Source organism: Myotis nattereri (genome assembly GCF_964212035.1).
Source record: "Myotis nattereri genome assembly, chromosome: 4".
NCBI classification, from domain to species: domain Eukaryota; kingdom Metazoa; phylum Chordata; class Mammalia; order Chiroptera; family Vespertilionidae; genus Myotis; species Myotis nattereri.
The window spans coordinates 28,886,505-28,904,778 of NC_138079.1; the positions used below are offsets into that span (position 1 = coordinate 28,886,505).

Consider the following 18,274-nt stretch of genomic DNA (forward strand, 5'->3'; position numbering starts at 1 on the left):
ATTGCTGTGGGTGATTTTGCTATGATGGAAAGAATAGGTGTGCACTCTTGTAAAGTCTTACTGTTGAATGCTATTTAAAGACTGGAAATCTCTCCCTGCAGTGTGGGGTATGGCAGGGGTAACCACTTACATTATTGTTAAAAGCAAAGTTAGAGATTACACAAGCCCTGCACTTCCATTGGACTAGAGAGGACAGCCAGGGGAAGGGGGCAGAGCAGATGTCTGTCCTGAGGTGCCCACAGCTCGTCTCCCCCAGCCCCCAGGAGAAATAACTCATCTCCTGTCGTCCTCACCCCTGGCTGCTTGGAATGTATTTGCTCTGCCCCAAAGAAATGATTATAAATGCCTTGGACCTCTGCTCTGGCCATTGGGTACATCTGCAGTTCTGGCTACTAACTCATTGCATTCCGATGTGTGTTTATTTTTCATGCTGGCTGAAGACCAAGAGGGAGGAAGCACAGAATCCTAGATTCCATCCAGTCTGCCCATGAGTAGAAGCAAATGCCCAGTGGGACTGATGCCTCCCGTCATGGCCCCGGCTAAGGAGCCCAACGCCTTGTGCCCGAAGGCGGTGGAACTTGTCCTGGTCAAGGAACAGAATGGGGTGCAGCTCACCAACTCCACCCTCGTCAACTCCCCACAGACCCCCGTGGAGCCTCAGGAACGGGAGACCTGGAGCAAGAAGATAGACTTCCTCCTCTCGGTGATTGGCTTCGCAGTGGACCTGGCCAACGTCTGGCGGTTTCCCTACCTGTGCTACAAAAACGGCGGGGGTGAGTCCCTGCCCGCCCGTCCTCTCTGTGCTCTCCGGCTCGGCTGGAGTCCTAGGCAATGGGCGCACTCTGGCACCATGGCACTGGGTCGTAACTTAGCATTAGCCGGGCACAGACTCCCTAGCTGTATGTCACAGAAACACGTAGAAACAGAGTCCAGAGCAATCTCACTCCATGTCAGGTCTTCATAGTTGAGGATACTGAGGCCAGGAGAGAGGAAGCAGGAGTTAGCCATTGGAGGCACGGTCGTCCTGCCTTCTTTTTCCAAAGGTGCTTTTCACTTTGGAAAGAAAAGGCCACAGAAGGGTGACTAACACAGTCTTACCGAGTGAGGCTCTTGAGCTTGGAGAGGTGGAAGATGCCCTGCCCTTGCCCCACCCCGTCTCCCACTTCACCCTGAACGCAGCCAGTCCTAGAACCATGACTGTCTTTGGACTCCAGGCAGAAAAGTAAGGTATAGGGCAGGATCACCCCAAACATTCAAGCTGAGGAACCAGTTAAGTTGGAGGCCATGCCTACCCTCCTGGCGCTCCATTTCCCTAGTGGCCTCTCTGAGTCCTTGGCCACACCACCCTGCACAGTGGAAAGGCTGGGAAGACGGTCCCAGGAGGGCCCTCCAGCATGCCCGTGGGTAGGTTGGCATTACTCTTCCCAGGTCGAGGGGAGAAGACCGAGACCTCAGCAGTGCATTAACTTGCCCAAGGACAGACAGAGCTGCAGGGTCTCCTGCCTCCCTCCCAGTCCCAGGAAGAGGGCCCTGGCAAAGCCATCTCTCGTTTGAGGCGGGCCTTTAGGAAGCAGAGCCTGGGGCCCTGGACTTTGTCCTTGAGGCAGGATGTAGCTCCAAGAGGAACAAGGCACCTCCCTGGAGGGGCTGCAGCCTCCGGTCGAGGCGGGTTTCAAATGCTGGGAACTGGGATGATGACAGAACCCACACAAGGTCAGAGGTGGCCCACAGATCCCAGAAGAGTCACAACTCAAGAGGGTCAGACATTCCACAGAGGAGCAAGAGGGGCCAAAGGTGGGGAAGGAGCCACAGTGTGGGCAGGGCCTCATCTCTGTGCTCTCGGGGGTTGACTCCATAACCTGGGACACTGGGGGTTCAGTAGGGGCGCGCTTACTTTGAGAGCTTTAGAGGGGTTCAGAGCACTGATGACAGCCGGGCTAGGCATGGATGGAGGACACTCACCCTCCCAGCCTGTGGCTTCCCTTGGAGGGCGGCCAGGCAGGGAGCTTCAGGACAAACAGGGACAGGGGCTGTGGTCAGGGCCACAAAGGGTGTAGTTGGTGGAGGTGGCTGAGCCCTGAGGCCCTCAGTGACCATGCTGTCCTGTCCCGCAGGCGCCTTCCTGGTCCCCTACCTGCTCTTCATGGTCATTGCGGGGATGCCGCTCTTCTACATGGAGCTGGCCCTCGGGCAGTTCAACAGGGAGGGAGCTGCCGGCGTCTGGAAGATCTGCCCTGTACTCAAAGGTAATGGTAGGGACACGTCCTCACCCCTGGCGTGGCACAGACCAGGCTGCGGCCCTAGAGCTTTCAAAGCAAATCCATGCAAGTCGTGTGTAGTCCGTAGTGCTTTGCTAAATGTCTACACATGTGAACACACCATTTGAATTTTGGTCCTAAGATCAAACCTCTGTCTATCTGTCCATATGTCAGCTACCTAGCTATAATCTATGTATCCATCCATCAATCTATTCGCATATCTAGCTATAATCTATCTATTCGTCTATTTATCTACATATCATTTATATATCATTCATCTATCTCTCAACCATCTATCATCTATCAACCATCTATCATCTACCTACCTACCTACCTACCTATTTATCATTTATGTATAACACCTGTTTATTTATCTATCTATGAAATGTCATCTGAACATAAATAAAGTCAGGAGGCTCTGGCTAGAAATAAATGATAAAGATGTATTCAAGAGTCATAGGGTTTACAAATTGGAAACACAACTAGGCAATAGCTAGAGTGTTCTGAAGAAGAAAGAAAAACTGAGGTTCTTGTATTAAAACGTACAACTGAGAAGAATCAGTCCTGCATTCTTAGTCCCCAGGTTGGTCTGAGCTGGGAATCCTCTAGATGACCGGTGGTCTGAATACTGGATGTCGGATGGCCTGGACACCTATCCCTAGTCCTTCGGGGGTAATCAGGGTTATTGGGAGGTTTGATGTATATCCAGGCATTGATACAGGACTGGATGTTCAAAGGTTTAAGCTCCCAGGCTACTTAAAACAAGAACAGAATTATTTTCTCATGCCTCAACCTACCTGACTTTAGTAATTTAGCAGCTCGACTATCTACCTACCTATCTATCATAGCACCTATTATCTATCATTTATCCATAATCTATCTAACTGTCTAGTTATTCACTGAGCCTTCCAAGCTGCTACTGAGACGCCATGGCACCATGAAGCAAACATACATCATGCTGAGTCCCGATGACTAACCCTCCCCAGTTCCTCGCTCCATCCTCATGAGAGCCCTGGGGAGGGGACGCGCTGTGTTGTGCGTCTTGGAGATGTAGGCACTGAGATTAGGGGGCTTGAGTAACTGGCCCCTGTCACCTAGTCAGGGGCAGGGTGGGATGGAATCCTGTCTGACTTCCCGTGGGGCCAACAGGAGCTGATGGCGCAGGATTCAGTGGTATTCCCTCAAAGAGACCGGAGAAGGTGTCTGGTGCAGACAGCTGGGTTCATTAGGAAAATGGCTATTAAAAGACCAGGATTTGGATTTTCTTAGAGTTTCTTGAAAAGTTGATGTTCTGGAGAAAATAGAAGCCCTATTGTCCCTCCCAGGATGCCGCATGGGTGGGTCGGGGTGTGTGCTCAGATAGAGACTGATCAGCCGCGGGAGTGAGGACATGGCACAGCTGCTGCAGTCCGTCTCCATGGGGGAATCGCCCTCCCACAGCGGAAATGCTGAGACCGGCGGGGCGTGACAGCTCCTCCAGGCACCGTGTGTTATTCCTGCTTAATGGGCTGCTGGGTGAATCTTAAAATGTTATCATTATTTTCCGAGGCCGAATGATTCATGCCCACCCTCAAGTGGAACTTCAGAGCAAGATTCGGACACCTCTGGGTTCAGGTGCCAGGTGCTGGGTGTTCCCTTGTGCAGTTTGCACACAGAAGTCAAAGCTCAAATGAGTTGCTTGAGATTCGCCTCCGGCACCATCATTGATTCCCCCGAGGAGAAATGTGCAGGTACCTAAAGACACCGGGCACCTATGATGAGAGTTGCAGGTGTCAGCCTGGACATTTCAGCGCCTGTGTACTGGCCCAGTGTTGGTGCCACCGAGGGCAGCGAACCCAGGCTAACAGACAAGACACAAATGAGTTAATCGTGTTCTCTGCTGGGCAGCGCTGACATGTCACGCGGCTGCGCACGGCAATGAGCTTTCACTGTGGTCAGTATTTATAGAGAATTCAAGCGCCCAGTCGGAAATTAAGCGTGTCTATCCTCACTGACCATCTGGGGAAGTGCTGAAGAAGGATGCCTTCAGCATCCAGTGAGGCAGATTGTAGTGGGACCAGTTCGTATCTCTGGGTTTCCAAGAAGCACATCCTTCCGGTCCGAAGTCTGTCTGTCATAGTTTCTTATGGGACACAGCTCTGTGCTCCCACCTCCTCCTGGGAGTCTAGCACTGAGTCAAAGTAAATCTGCCTCTTTCTGGAGCGCCCACGGGTGAGGGCCTGCAGAAGGCGAAAAGGACGGTGGCCCCACGGGGGTGGGGGCTAGCAGGTGGAAGCTGATGTTCAGCTTTTTCCTGCCACAAAAAGAGTTTTCTCCAAAAAAACTGCTGAAGTGATTTGTTATATTGCTGCTTATAAAATGTCAATAAATAGTATCCAAGGATTTAAAGCGCTGCTAAATCCTAATGAATTGGGGTCGATACAGGAAGTATGACTGTCAGCATCCCGTTCTAGAGAAGCTGAGACCATGGATGGGGGCATTTGGCCACATCCCAGCAGTATCAGAACCCGAGGAGAAGGCGGCAGACATGGTGCACCTCGGTAACTCACCCGGAGTCCCAGCCTCACTGTCACACTCTAGCACAGCGGTTCTCAACCTGTGGGTCACGACCCCTTTGGGAATCGAACGACCCTTTCACAGGGGTCGCCTAAATACATCCTGCATATCAGATATTTACATTACGATTCATAACAGTAGCAAAATTACAGTTATGAAGTAGCAACGAAAATAATTTTATGGTTGGGGGTCACCATAACATGAGGAACTGTATTAAAGGGTCCCGGCATTAGGAAGGTTGAGAACCACTGCTCTCGCAGCTCATGTTGGCTTTTGTCCAGTTTTGGAAACTCATCCGTGTGGCGGGCTGAGCTGAGGCCACTGGAGGATGTGCCATGTGGCCCCTGTGGGTGGAATCTTGGTCGGATCCTGGTCACCTGTCTCCTAACTTGGGATTGAGGGAATCGCAAACCACAGAAAGTCAGCTATTGACTGGGAATCTTTGCAGCCAGCACAGGGCTGTGCTCATCGAGGAGATAAACAAATCAGCGCAAGAACACTAGACTTTCATGTTTAGAGAAGAGGCACCTAGAATGGTCATGCATGGCCCTGGGTGCCCTTGGATGGCCCTAGGTAGCTATGAATGAACCCATATTACCTTGTTTGCCTTGGGTAGTCTTGAGTAGCTATGGGTGGCCATGAATTGCCCTGGATGGCTCTGGGTGGCCCTGGATGAGCCCTGGTGGTTCTGGATGGTCTTAGTTGGCCTAGATAAGCCTGGGTGGCTGTGGGTGGCCATGGAGGAATCGAGTTGTCCCTTAGTGACTACTGGTAACTCTGGATGGCTCTCACTGTCCCTGCATGGCTCTGGGAATCACTGAGTATTCCTGTGTGCCCCTGGATGGCCTTTGATAACCCTATTATCATGGGTGGCCCAGAAAGTTTCTGGGTGATCCTGAGTGGTTTGGGGTGGCCTTTGTTGACATTTGTTGGTGTTTAGTATCTCTGGGTGCCCTTAGATGATCCTGGGTGGCCATGGGTGGTCACGGGTGGCAGTGGATGATTCTGATGGTTTTGCATGGCCTAGTGGTGCTGGATAACTCTGGGTTGGATTGTTCAGTGTAACCCAGGGCCGCCCTAGATGACTTTAAGTGAGCCTGGATGGTCCTGTTGGATCCTGAGTGGCTCTGAGTGGCAGTGGATAGCTGTGAATGGCCCTTAGTTTCCATGTATGTCTGTGTGTAATGACCTGTTCTACCAGGGTGGCCTTAGGTGATCCTACATGTTCTTGGATGATTCTTCATGTCCCTAGGCATTCCACCTGGTTCTAGATACCCTTCAATGAGCCTGGGTGGCCTTTCAGATCTTGAATGTCTCTCAGAGACACTCTGAATGTCTCTGAGTGGACAGAGATGGCCATAGATGGTCTTGGAAGGGGGAAGCCCCTCTCTGTGGTCACAGCATAAAGTCCAGCATCTGCCCTTTCACTATCTTCACCTGTGTATTTAAGGATGTTGCCTGATATCAGGATGGTGGCGAACAGCTGGCACAGGTGGCAGTGTCTCCTGTAAGGGAAGGTGGGAAGGGGCATTCTGTTGACTCTGTGCTCTCGCCACCCTAGGTGTGGGCTTCACGGTCATCCTGATCTCGCTCTACGTTGGCTTCTTCTACAACGTCATCATCGCCTGGGCGCTGCATTACTTCTTCTCCTCTTTCACCATGGAGCTGCCCTGGACCCACTGCAACAACACCTGGAACAGCCCCAACTGCACAGACGCCTACTTCGGCAACACCAGTGACGGCTCGGGCCTCAACGACAGCTTCAGGACCACGCCTGCCGCCGAGTACTTTGAGTAAGTGGGAGGTCTGCTCCTCGGGGTGCGATGACTCCTCACTTGCTGTGGCTGCCTCAGGAAGGGAAGGACGCAGAGCCAAGCTCTCTATGGCAGCCCAGGGGTCAGCCACCGCCCCTGCTGCCTCACAGGGGTGTGAGAAGACCCTTTCTTTGTCTTGTGCCCGTGTTCCATTCCCTTGGGGTTTTTGTGGGACAAAGCTAGCATGAGTCCTCAGCACAGATGGAAGGCTAGCAGGCCTTCACCTAATTTCTAATATAAATTATAAAGCTACAAATCTAAAGCTACGAATTTGCCTCTAAGAGGCTGCTTTAGCAATATTCCATATGTTGTATTTTCATTTTTATTCAGTTCAAAGTGTTCCCTGATCTGCCTTGTGATCTATCTTTGATTCACAAGATATTTTTGGAGGTTGATAGTGTCCTTTAATGCACAAAAGTTTTTAATCTTGATAAAGTCAGTTATTTATTTTTTCTTTTTATTGTTTGTGCTTTTGGTGCCCTATCAAAAAAATCATAGCCCAAACTCAACAAAAACAAGCTAAGCTCATAGATACGGAGAACTGATTGGTGCTGCTATAGGTAGGGGCAGGGGTTAGGACAAAATGAATGAACTGGGGGTTTTTTTGTTTAAATAAATTGATTTTTTTTTTTTTTATAAAAAGTCCATTGCCAAACCTAAGGTCTTGAAGATTTATGCCTGTGTTTTCTTCCAAGAGTTCCATAATTTCAGCTCTCACATTTAGTCTTTTACCCATTTGAGTGGCTTTTTGTATTTGGTATGAGGAAGCTATGGATCGATTTTCTCCTGGCTGTAGGTCACATTTTCTTGCTTCTTGTTGTCTAGTAATTTTGTAATCTTCCCGTAATGAGTGTTGGATTTGCTCTGGTAGGAAGTTAATTTGCTGGTGGTACAATTTTCTCCTTTTGAAACTTGTTGAAATGCTTCTGGGGCAGCCTTTGCTTTGGGAATGGTTTATCACCTCTACTGCAGTGACCCTTCCAGGGTCTATTGAGCTCTCCATGTGATCGGCAAGTCCCCTACCGTGGCTGGTGGGAGCTCAGTGGGCCTCAGCCCTGCCTGGGCTCGGAAACCTGCAGGTCTCACCCTGTGGCTGAGTCAGTGGGCTCCTGTGGAGAGCCTGTCAGCACCTGAGACTCCCTAAGCTCTACCCAGCAAGACCCCATGCTGTGCTCATTGGGGAGGGGCGGAAGGTGCCTCCAGGTGGGAAGTTGGGTGTTGTCATCTCCAGTCCCACATCTGCAAATACTCGTTTGGTGTACTTTGTCCAGCTTTCTAGTTGGTATGATGACAATCCCTCATGGCCAGAGCGGAGGCCTCTCACCTTTCCATGGCAGCCATCCCCTCCCACCCCACCCCCGGCAGAGCACAGGTTCAGAATTAGGCTGCCGGGGTCCAGGTCCTGGCTCTGCTGCTGGCTGTCTTCGGGTTGGATAGTGTTCTTACCCTCTCAGTTCCTGGGTTCCTTGCTGTAAATGGGGCAACACAGCTGCAGTGGGGATCCAACGTGACAGTGTAGGTGCAGCCCAGTGCATGCCTGGCCCGCCTCAAAGGCTCCCTTATCCGGGTCCAAGAACCATGACAATAAACACACCTGGAGAAGGAAAGCTGCAGGAAGTGGAAGTGTTAGATCTTTGCCGAGGCTGGTGACATCCCAGGCCATCCCTGTTTGGTCCTCCAGGCCACTTACACTTCTGGAAATGTCTGCTTTTCAGCCCAAACCATCTTATTCAGACGTCCTGTCCTCATCCTACTGTGCGCCTGCTCTTGGGAAGCACCTGCCCTTCCCTGTGCCCGGTGGCATCCTGCAGTGGCTGGCGTGGCTGCCGGCTCCTCTCCGGCTGACAGCATCTGCAGGGCCTGTCCTCTGGAGTGTCTGTGGGATTTCACACAACTTCAGACAAGAGGACTTTTTAGTCTTGGGGCAGGGACTTGGCCAGCACAGACGAGGGGCTAATTCTCAAAGCAGCCTGAAGTGTCTGATGTAAAGCCAGTGTGTACAGCATCCTAGGAGCAGTTCATGATCAGTCCTGAGGAGAGCCACATGCTTTCTCCCCAGCCACACCCTCTCAGCCTGGGGGCTGTGACCCCTGTGGGCCACCGTGCTCCTTTCCCCTGCAAAAGGGTAAGTGGCCACCTGCCACCAGGTTAGGTGTGTAACCCATGCCCGTGTGTGCAAAACGTAGCTGGATTGTATGTAGGGGTTGGTCCAGGCCCCACACACACTCACTGGGCAGATGGTTTTGTTCCAAGGAGATTTCTCTCATTGGTGAAAAGAGGTTCCAGGTGATAAGGCCTGGCAGGGGCTCCAGGGCAAGTTGAGGAGGGAGCATGGGCAGCAGACACAGAGCCAGGGCTGAGGTGAGGGAAAGAGGAGAGAAAGACACAGGGAATTCTATTGACCCAGGTAAAACAGGCCCTGGGCATGTTCCAGGAGGGAAGGTCCCAGGTGAGGCAGGCCCCAGGAGGGCAGGTTCCAGGAGGGCAGGCCCCAGGTGAGGCAGACCCCAGGAGGGCAGGTTCCAAGAGGGAAGGTCCCAGGTGAGGCAGGCCCCAGGAGGGCAGGTTCCAGGAGGGCAGGCAGGGCACCGCAGGCTGCCAGTGCCCCCTCCTCTGCCTGACAAAGCAGCTCCCTACCCCACATCCCACACTGCTATCGGACAGCGTGAGGAGATTCCTTTCACGTCAGCGTGTATCTTGCGCTCCGTAAAGAAGAGGTGGTGATGACAGTTCAGACACTGCAGGCCAACCTGGGCCATGCCGGGTTTGGGACGGAGCAGGAGTGCTGTGCTGGGCTCTCCCTGCCTGTCACAGCCTCTCCTGTCCCAAGACTGTGTGAAGACCCGAACTTCTCCAGCGTATCCCGGGGTGCCTGCAGCTGGTGAAGGTTCTGGGACGCTGCAGTCTGCGCATTCTCCCATGGTGCCAGAAAGATCTACTTGGACCTCGCAAATCCCGTGGTGATGGCCCTTTTCACAGTGTGGCTCCTCCACTGCCTGGGCAGCAGCACAGCCTTTGGCTGAGCTTTGACTCACAGTCCTGCCTGGGAGAGGAGGCGGCAGATGCACGGTGGACACAATGGCACCTTCCCCGTAGGCTGTCACAGGATTTAATGAGATACTGTGTGGAAAGTGCCTCAGACCCCTGCCTGGCCCACAGGGAGGGCTCTTCTGGCCATTCTGTCCCCTTCCCGTGTGGCCTTATGCTCTGTCTTTTTGGTGGTGGATCCCTCTACCAGAAAGTTCTTGAGCAAACCTGGCGCAGACTCATCCTGAGTCTGTTCCCGCAGAATCCTCCTCAACAGCTGGACAGCTCTCATCAACTGTCACCCTCCGAGAGCAGCGCAGACACCTGTTACTATAGGTCCACTCAGCCTCAGCCCTGTAAAGGGCCTGGACCTCTCGTGTGCAGCAGCGGCCACCACCTTGCTGACACCTTCCCTCTGGTTTCTGTAGCTCTTTCTTCAAAGACCCAAGGCACCCATTCTCACCCCAGTTCCAAACGCAGGGTGCTGAGGGCAGGGCTGGGCTTCTGTGGGCTCCCAGCATGCCACGCCCACCCTCTCCCTCACCTGGAGGATGTACCCTGCATCTCAGCTAGGACTGCCAGGCCTGGCCCTTCTCAGAGGGGGGCAGGGGGTCTCTGGCCCTGCCAGGCTGGTCCTGTCTGCCATGTGGAGCTGGGGAGGACAGTCTCTGGGTGAGCTCAGCTGTCTGGTTACAGCTCTGGGTGGGGAAGCAGTGCTCTTCTAAGCCCCCCACCTTTCTCCCTCTCCAGGCGCGGCGTGCTGCACCTCCATGAGAGCCGCGGCATCGGCGACCTGGGCCCTCCCCGCTGGCAGCTCACATCCTGCCTGGTGCTGGTCATCGTCCTGCTCTACTTCAGCCTGTGGAAGGGGGTGAAGACTTCAGGGAAGGTGAGGCTGAGCCTAGCCAACTGGGAAATGGACACATGGCCATGGAGGAGTGGACACAGGCCATGGGGGAGAATGGACACATGGCCGTGGGGGGAGTGGACACAGGCCATGGGGGAGAATGGACACATGGCCATTGGGAGAGTGGATGCAGGCCATGGGGGAGAGTGGACACATGGCCATGGGGGGGAGTGGACACATGGTCATGGGGGGAGTGGACACAGGCCATTGGGGGGAGTAGATACAGGCCATGGGGGGAATGGACACAGGCCATGGGGGATAGTGGACACATGGCCATGGAGGAGTGGACACAGGCCATGGGGGGAGTGGACACAGGCCATGGGAGGAGTGGACACATGGCCATGGGGGGAGTGGACACATGGCCATGGCGGGGAGTGGACACAGGCCATGGGGGGAGTGGACACATGGCCATGGGGAGGAGTGGACACATGGGCATGGCGGGGAGTGGACCCAGGCCATGGGGGGAGTGGACACAGGCCATGGGGGGAGTGGACACAGGCCATGGGAGGAGTGGACACATGGCCATGGCGGGGAGTGGACCCAGGCCATTGGGGGAGTGGACACATGGCCATGGGAGGAGTGGACACATGGCCATGGCGGGGAGTGGACCCAGGCCATTGGGGGAGTGGACACAGGCCATGGGGGGAGTGGACACAGGCCATGGGAGGAGTGGACACATGGCCATGGCGGGGAGTGGACCCAGGCCATGGGGGGAGTGGACACATGGCCATGGGGGGAGTGGACACAGGCCATGGGGGGAGTGGACACATGGCCATGGGGAGGAGTGGACACATGGCCATGGCGGGGAGTGGACCCAGGCCATTGGGGGAGTGGACACAGGCCATGGGGGGAGTGGACACAGGCCATGGGAGGAGTGGACACATGGCCATGGCGGGGAGTGGACCCAGGCCATGGGGGGAGTGGACACATGGCCATGGAGGAGTGGACACATGGCCATGGGGGGGAGTGGACACATGGTCATGGGGGGAGTGGACACATGGCCATGGGGGGAGTGGACACATGACCATGGCGGGGAGTGGACACATGGCCATGGGGGGAGTGGACACAGGCCATGGGGGGAGTGGACACATGGCCATGGGGAGGAGTGGACACATGGCCATGGCGGGGAGTGGACCCAGGCCATGGCGGGGAGTGGACACAGGCAATGGGGGGAGTGGACACAGGCCATGGGGGGAGTGGACACAGGCCATGGGAGGAGTGGACACATGGCCATGGTGGGGAGTGGACCCAGGCCATGGGGGGAGTGGACACATGGCCATGGGAGGAGTGGACACATGGCCATGGCGGGGAGTGGACCCAGGCCATGGGGGGGAGTGGACACAGGCCATGGGGGGAGTGGACACATGGCCATGGGGGGAGTGGACACAGGCCATGGGGGGAGTGAACAGGGGGCTGTCATGGGGTTTACGGTGGAAGGGTAGGCCATGGCAGGTGGGCTGTGGACGGGTGGTTGTGAAGTGGAAGGGTGGCTGTGGTGGGTTGGGTAGCAGACAGGGGTCTGTGTTTGGGTTGAGGAGTCAGCGCAGGACTGAGGTTGAGAAATGGCATCAAGGGAAAAGCACAGCAGAGTGCTCTCAGCATTGAGACAAGCGCAGCATAAATTGGTTTTTGCTGATGACAGTATTTTGGCTGTTATCTGGGCACCCAAAGCACTTTTGACCAGAATGTGTTCATCAGGTGTGATGATACATGTAGTGAAGGGCCAGCACATGGGAACCTTTTGATAGTGAGCGTGCCTTTCCTCCCTCTGGAGCCCAGAATCCATCCTTTACATGTAATCCAGGTGCACGTTCGCACAATCAAGTGAAACTTGCTCACATCTCACTCACCAGAAATCCAGCCACTCCTGCTGTGACAGACCAAGTACAGAGCAGGAATGCTCCTTCCTTGCCAAATGGTTTGTCCTCTTTTAATCCCTGGGAAAGATGCACAGAGTGGAAGTCATGATGGCCTCCCCCAGTGAGCATCTGCTGAGCTGGCGTCCTGTGAATGTTCGGGATGTGGGGCTTCCCAGGCAGAGGCCACCTCTCTCCCAGCACCAACCATCAGGGTGACGCTGTGCCCACTCCCTGCCAGCAGGTGGCCTGTGCAGCCCGGTGACGCTGTCCTCTCCCCAGGTCGTGTGGATCACGGCCACCATGCCATACGTGGTCCTTTTCGCCTTGCTCCTGCGAGGAATCACTCTCCCTGGAGCCATGGACGGCATCAGGGCATACCTGAGCGTTGACTTCCGTCGGCTCTGTGAGGCGTCCGTGAGTATGCCCACCGCTCGCGACCCTGCAGTCCATGTGGACGGGTAGGCATGGTGTCAGGGGGTCCCCATGCTTTGGGGCAGGAGATCCCAAAGGCAGAACCTGGGCTGGAATATCTCACTCGCCCTATAAATCCAGCAGGTGCTGGCTGCCCTGCTGTGTGCGAGGTTCTGCAGGGCAATGTGTAAACCTGATCCCACCCGTAGAGTTCACCGTCTTATTGAGAAGGGGGGTGGGAATGGACAGGAGGGAGTGGGTGCAAATCCAGGTGCACTAGATGGGCGATTCAGGAGAGCTCAATGGACCAGAGAAAGGCAGTTAGGGGAAAGGTCACCTGCTGGGTCTTCACAGAAACAGGATGAAGGCTCCTGCCTATTGACCTCTTCCCCATGTCCCATCCCATGTCCCGGAGGATTGCTCTTGGGTTCCCGGATAAGCACCGATGGCCCTGCCCAGTCTGTGCCAGTGAGCTCCTCCACCTGCCTGGAATGCAGCCTGAGCTCCAGCTCCCTGTCCATCGGCCCATCAAGACAGATATCGCAGGAACCAGGGCTCCTCCTCGGGAAGCCAGACCTCAATGGTGACAAGAGCATGATCTAAAACACTAACTCTGGAGTCAGGCTGCATGTTTCTTCGGCAAAGGAAGCAGTACTGGAGACAGCCTCCTGGAGAGCAGCGGCTTGGCCGGGCCATGGGAGAGGGGTCTCCGGAGAAAGAGAGAGAAGGGATGGCATTGCAGGGAAACAGCTCAGAAATGACGGTGACCGCTGGCCAGTGGGTGTAGGGGTAATGGGAACAGCAGCTTTCCAAAGGGAGTGGGTGCAAATTCAGGTGCACTAGATGGGCAGATGGTGGGACTCCAGCAGCCACCCTGGGAGTAACTAGGTGTGGAAGGCCATGTGGCCAGGAGGGGAAGGTCCAGGCTGGGGGTAGGAGCCCCTTTGGAAGGGGCTGCCTTATGCTGCTAGGTTGCAATGAGAGGCACGTGTGGGGCTCACTAGGGACTCAGGAAGGAGCAGCCCTGAGGCAGAAATGGGAAGAATGATGGGGTGTGGCTCAGCTCCCAGGAAGCCCCAGGAGGTGGAGCGGCTGCAGGAGCCATGGGAGGAAGGCGAGAGGAGGTGAAGGGAGAGGGAGCTGGATGACTGGAGAGAGAGGAAATGCAGCAGAGGCCCAGACACGGCTCCAGGCAACATGCACGAGGAAGCAAAACAGATGCCAGCACTGATTCATAATAAATTAACTGTGGTCATGTGGGCAAATGCAAAGAACACATGAAGACGTGGTCCCTTTTCATCACGCTCCGTCAGGCCAGTGACACGGGAAGGTTTATTCCCTGAGACGCCTATGACTCTGATCATGTTGTTGATGCCAGGTGCTTGTTGATAATGGCGTTTAAATTCCACCCTGTTCCATGGAGCTGGAGGCATCTCAGCAGGAGACGCCTGCAGGGAGGACAGGGAGCTGAGGCTTCGGTCTTTGCACAATTGCACAATTGCCTCGCGACAGCTGGCCCTCACTTCCGCAATTATCTCCAACAGCCACTCATTCCCCTCTGGCTGCAGGTTTGGATCGATGCTGCCACCCAGATATGCTTCTCACTGGGCATTGGGTTTGGGGTGCTAATCGCCTTCTCCAGTTACAATAAATTCACCAACAACTGCTACAGGTGGGTTCTGAGCTCTTGTCCCATTCCCTCCCATAAGATGGTCTGCAAAAATCAATGTGCATCACTGGTATGGGGGTGGGGGTATCACAATATGTGCCCAGTAGAAAGCAAGGGGAAATAAGCTCTGTGTGCAAAACCACTGAGCCAAATAGCTTTTTAAGTGAAAACTAAAATGGGGAAGCTACAGGAAAAATGCTGGTCCTTGCTTTCAGGAAGGTATTGAAACACGTGAAGATGTGCATCACCTCCCTGCAAGGAAGCCTCCTAAATCCCAGGAGCAGCAGATTCCCCCCGAGGCCCCACCCCTGCCTCCTCCTCTCCCCCTGTCTCCCCCCTCCTCCCAAAGCCCAGGTCAGGCTCATCCTCCAGACACCCCCACAGTGAAGAACCTAAATGAGTCCCCTGGCCTGCACCTGGGAGCCTGGGTCCCGCAGGGTATCCCAGCCCCTCTGCAGAGGCACCCAGATGACCCAGCATCAGGACAGGAAGGACAGTGGTAGCACTGTGTGCCCACAGCCTGGTGGCATCTTGGCCATGCCACCTGGCCCAGAACGACCTGACTTAGCTGCCGCCACATGTTGGACCCAAAAATCCTTCTAAAAACAAACAGAATTTACCTGGGACCTGCTTTCTTTGACCTTTACAGGCTCATGTTTAAATATATTTTTATTGATTTCACTGGGGATGGAGCCTGCAACCCAGGCATGTGCCCTTGACTGGAATCGAATCTGGGACTCTTCATTCCACAGGCCAGTGCTCTATCCACTGAGCCAGACTGGCTAGGACTACAGGCTCATGTTTATATTCTTTCATATCCTGAGGATAAAATGTGGTAAAAATACAAAGACAGCGAGTGTGCACAGCAAAATGACCAGACTGCTGCCAGGCTCCCACAGAGGGTGAACTCTGGGCGGCTGTTTCCAACACAGCCCTGCCTGAGCCCACCTGTGCCCTCAGGCCCGGGCACTCTGCAATGTCCTTCCATTTGGCTCCCAGGAGGGCTGAAAGTAGAATCTTCAGACCAGCAGCACCAGCCCTCCAGAAGCAGCAGAAATATACGACATCTAGAGCCCCCCAAACCCACTCTGTCCTAATCTGCATTTGAACAAGGTCCCTGCTGCCTGACAGCTCCCTCACCATGGGTGGGGACCCCCATGGCCATCTGTTTGTCCACCCAGCGCCCCCGGGTTGCTGGTGCAGACCATCTCACCTTCATCACTGCGTCATGTGTCCCAGGAGCCTTGCCATCCCAACCAAACATGACGGCTGCTCACCATAAGGACATGCCCAGAGCCCAGAACCCGCAGCTGGGAGGTCCTGTCCCAATGAGCAGCGCAGCCGGAGGACAGGTTCTGCAGCTGCAGGAGGGCCTGGCCGCGCTTGGCAGGAAACGTGTAGTAAACTAAGAATAATGACTGGAAATGGCAGCTGCTCCAGCGCTGGCCTGGGTGTCTTCTTCTCACAGAGACGCCATCATCACCACCTCGGTCAACTCCCTGACGAGCTTCTCCTCGGGATTCGTGGTCTTCTCCTTCCTGGGGTACATGGCCCAGAAGCACAGTGTACCCATCGGGGACGTGGCCAAGGATGGTGAGTCCCCCGAGGGCAGGCTGCGGCCCCCATACCTCCACCTGCTCTAGGCCAGTTCTCAAAATGTGTTTTCTTGCAAAACGAGGGGGAGACACAGGCCTTGGTACAAGAAGAGTTGCTGATCTGCAGAATTGCACATGTTCATGTGCTGGACCGACTGCAAGACAAATAACTGGAAGCAGGACAACCCCTGTCCCCACATCCTCCCACTCCCACCCTTTGTGGGACAATGTGACAGTGGCCCCTCGGCCACATGCTCCTCACAGAGGCCACTTGGGCTGCAGGATGAGGTCCAGTTCCTTTGTCAGTCTGGATCTCCCAACTTTGTTTACACCCTGAGGGGAGATGAGCGGGGTTGGGAGCACTGAGCTGTCCCAAGCAGCAAGGCTTTTGGATTTCCACGCATGATCAGCCAAAAAAAAGTTGGGTTGTTTTTTACATGAGCAGCTAATCTGTTCCAAAGCTTTTCCCTCCAAACGCCAATGGCTATGACATGTTTACGGGGGATGTGGACAGTATTCAGAGGAAACCTGGACTCTCCAGCACTCGGTGCCTGTGCCCTGGGAGTTGGCGGGTGGAGGGTGCAGGTGTGGGCACAGACCACCCAGGAGCGGGCTCAGCCCCAGCAGGGAGTGCACCAGGCAGGGGAAGCTGGGAGGCTGGGCACAGATATGGGTCCTGAGAGGGGACTCTGATTGCTGCAGCTCCCTGAGTACTTGGGAGTCTGCTTGGTTCTAGTTCGTGATGGAAACCGTGGCATAAGCAGCCTTGAATGGGGTCAGTGCAGGCTCCAGGCCTCTTGAGATGGCTGCAGCCCCTCCCCTGCCTTCAAGACTGTTGTGCAGGTGATTGGGGAGGGGTCTCTCCCCTGGAGACTGTCCTCTGGCTCTGGGGCACTGCCCCGAGTTCGAAGGCCTCCTTCCCCTTCTCCTGGCTGCTGGGAAGTCCCTTCTGCTGGGGCTGCTCCTTAGATTCATCTGTGAGTGCACAGGACGCATCTTCCTGGGTCAGGAATCATTCCGGGAGGGACCCACCCCACCTGTGTCCTCAGCTCTCAGCCGGCAGCTCTCATCCCATCTATTTCCCGAGAGCTGAGCATTAAGAACCCACTTTGAAAGTAGAAAACAGAGACTCCCAGACCCAAAAAGGTCCCCTCTGAAATGGCAGCGAAAGCAGGGGGCTGGGATGAATCCTTCGCATGGTTTCAAGTCCATATTCTTCCCTCTAGTAAAAAACATTAATAAAGGTGGGAGAATGGGAACATAAACGCAAATAAGTACAGAGCAGTGAAATTTACTCACCTGCATGTATGCATTTTCTCCGGTCTTTTTTGCCCTTTATTATGATAAATAGGAATCACTTGCAAAGACCTCTATTAACCCTTGAAGGTAAAGCTGGATGTTTTCTATGCATTTGCATGACAAGCAAAGTAAATGTCATTTATGGCTCTAATTCTCAGGAAAACAGGGTGAAATGTTAACTCGGATACAGAAATGAAAGGTGAGGGTGTTGACATTAATTCAACAGAGCTGATGAATCTCTCTCTGGGTTCCTGGCTTTATGGCATTTAGACTTTACAGCATCTCAAAGAATTAACCCTTGGCCTTGCATTTCAGTCATCAGAGAGCCCAGCCCGACCCCAGGGCCATAGAGCCTCTGGGAGGTTGGCCGGTCTCTGGCCTTTGTCCCATCCTCTAGAACAGCGGTTCTCAATCTGTGGGTCGCGACCCCTTTGGGGGTCGAACGACCCTTTCACAGGGGTCGCCTAAGACCATCGGAAAACACATCTATAATTACATATTGTTTTTGTGATTAATCACTATGCTTTAATTACGTTCAATTTGTAACAATGAAATTGGGGGTCACCACACCATGAGGAACTGTATTAAAGGGTCGTGGCATTAGGAAGGTTGAGAACCACTGCTCTAGAAAGACCTAAGCGCCCCGTATAAGCTCCTCGTTCCTGGCTGGTGCCAGCAGGTCTACTGAGGCCTGGGAGAAACAGAAGAGCTCTAAGGTGCTTCCAAAGCAGAGTCTCAGTGGGCAGTGCTTGTCAGCTAAGTATGCGCGTCTTCTGATTGACCATGAAAATTTCTGTGGAAATATTTACCAATTTCCCATAGGAATATGTTTTACTCTGAGGTCACTGAAAGCCAAATTGCAACTCATCTTAGGTGAGT

The 18,274-nt window shown here is 54.2% G+C and overlaps 1 protein-coding gene across 1 annotated transcript in view; it reads left to right on the forward strand.

The window, feature by feature from the left end:
* Positions 1-487: 487 nt before the first annotated feature.
* SLC6A3 (solute carrier family 6 member 3) overlaps positions 488-18,274 on the forward strand; it is a gene marked incomplete at its 5' end in the record, with an annotated part of 28,521 nt that continues 10,734 nt past the window's right edge. Inside the window, 7 exons of the mRNA XM_081090335.1 lie at positions 488-773; positions 2,115-2,246; positions 6,376-6,607; positions 10,406-10,544; positions 12,701-12,835; positions 14,401-14,504; positions 15,970-16,094. Coding sequence (XP_080946461.1) covers positions 488-773; positions 2,115-2,246; positions 6,376-6,607; positions 10,406-10,544; positions 12,701-12,835; positions 14,401-14,504; positions 15,970-16,094 — 1,153 coding nt within the window. The remainder of the gene's footprint in view (positions 774-2,114; positions 2,247-6,375; positions 6,608-10,405; positions 10,545-12,700; positions 12,836-14,400; positions 14,505-15,969; positions 16,095-18,274) is intronic.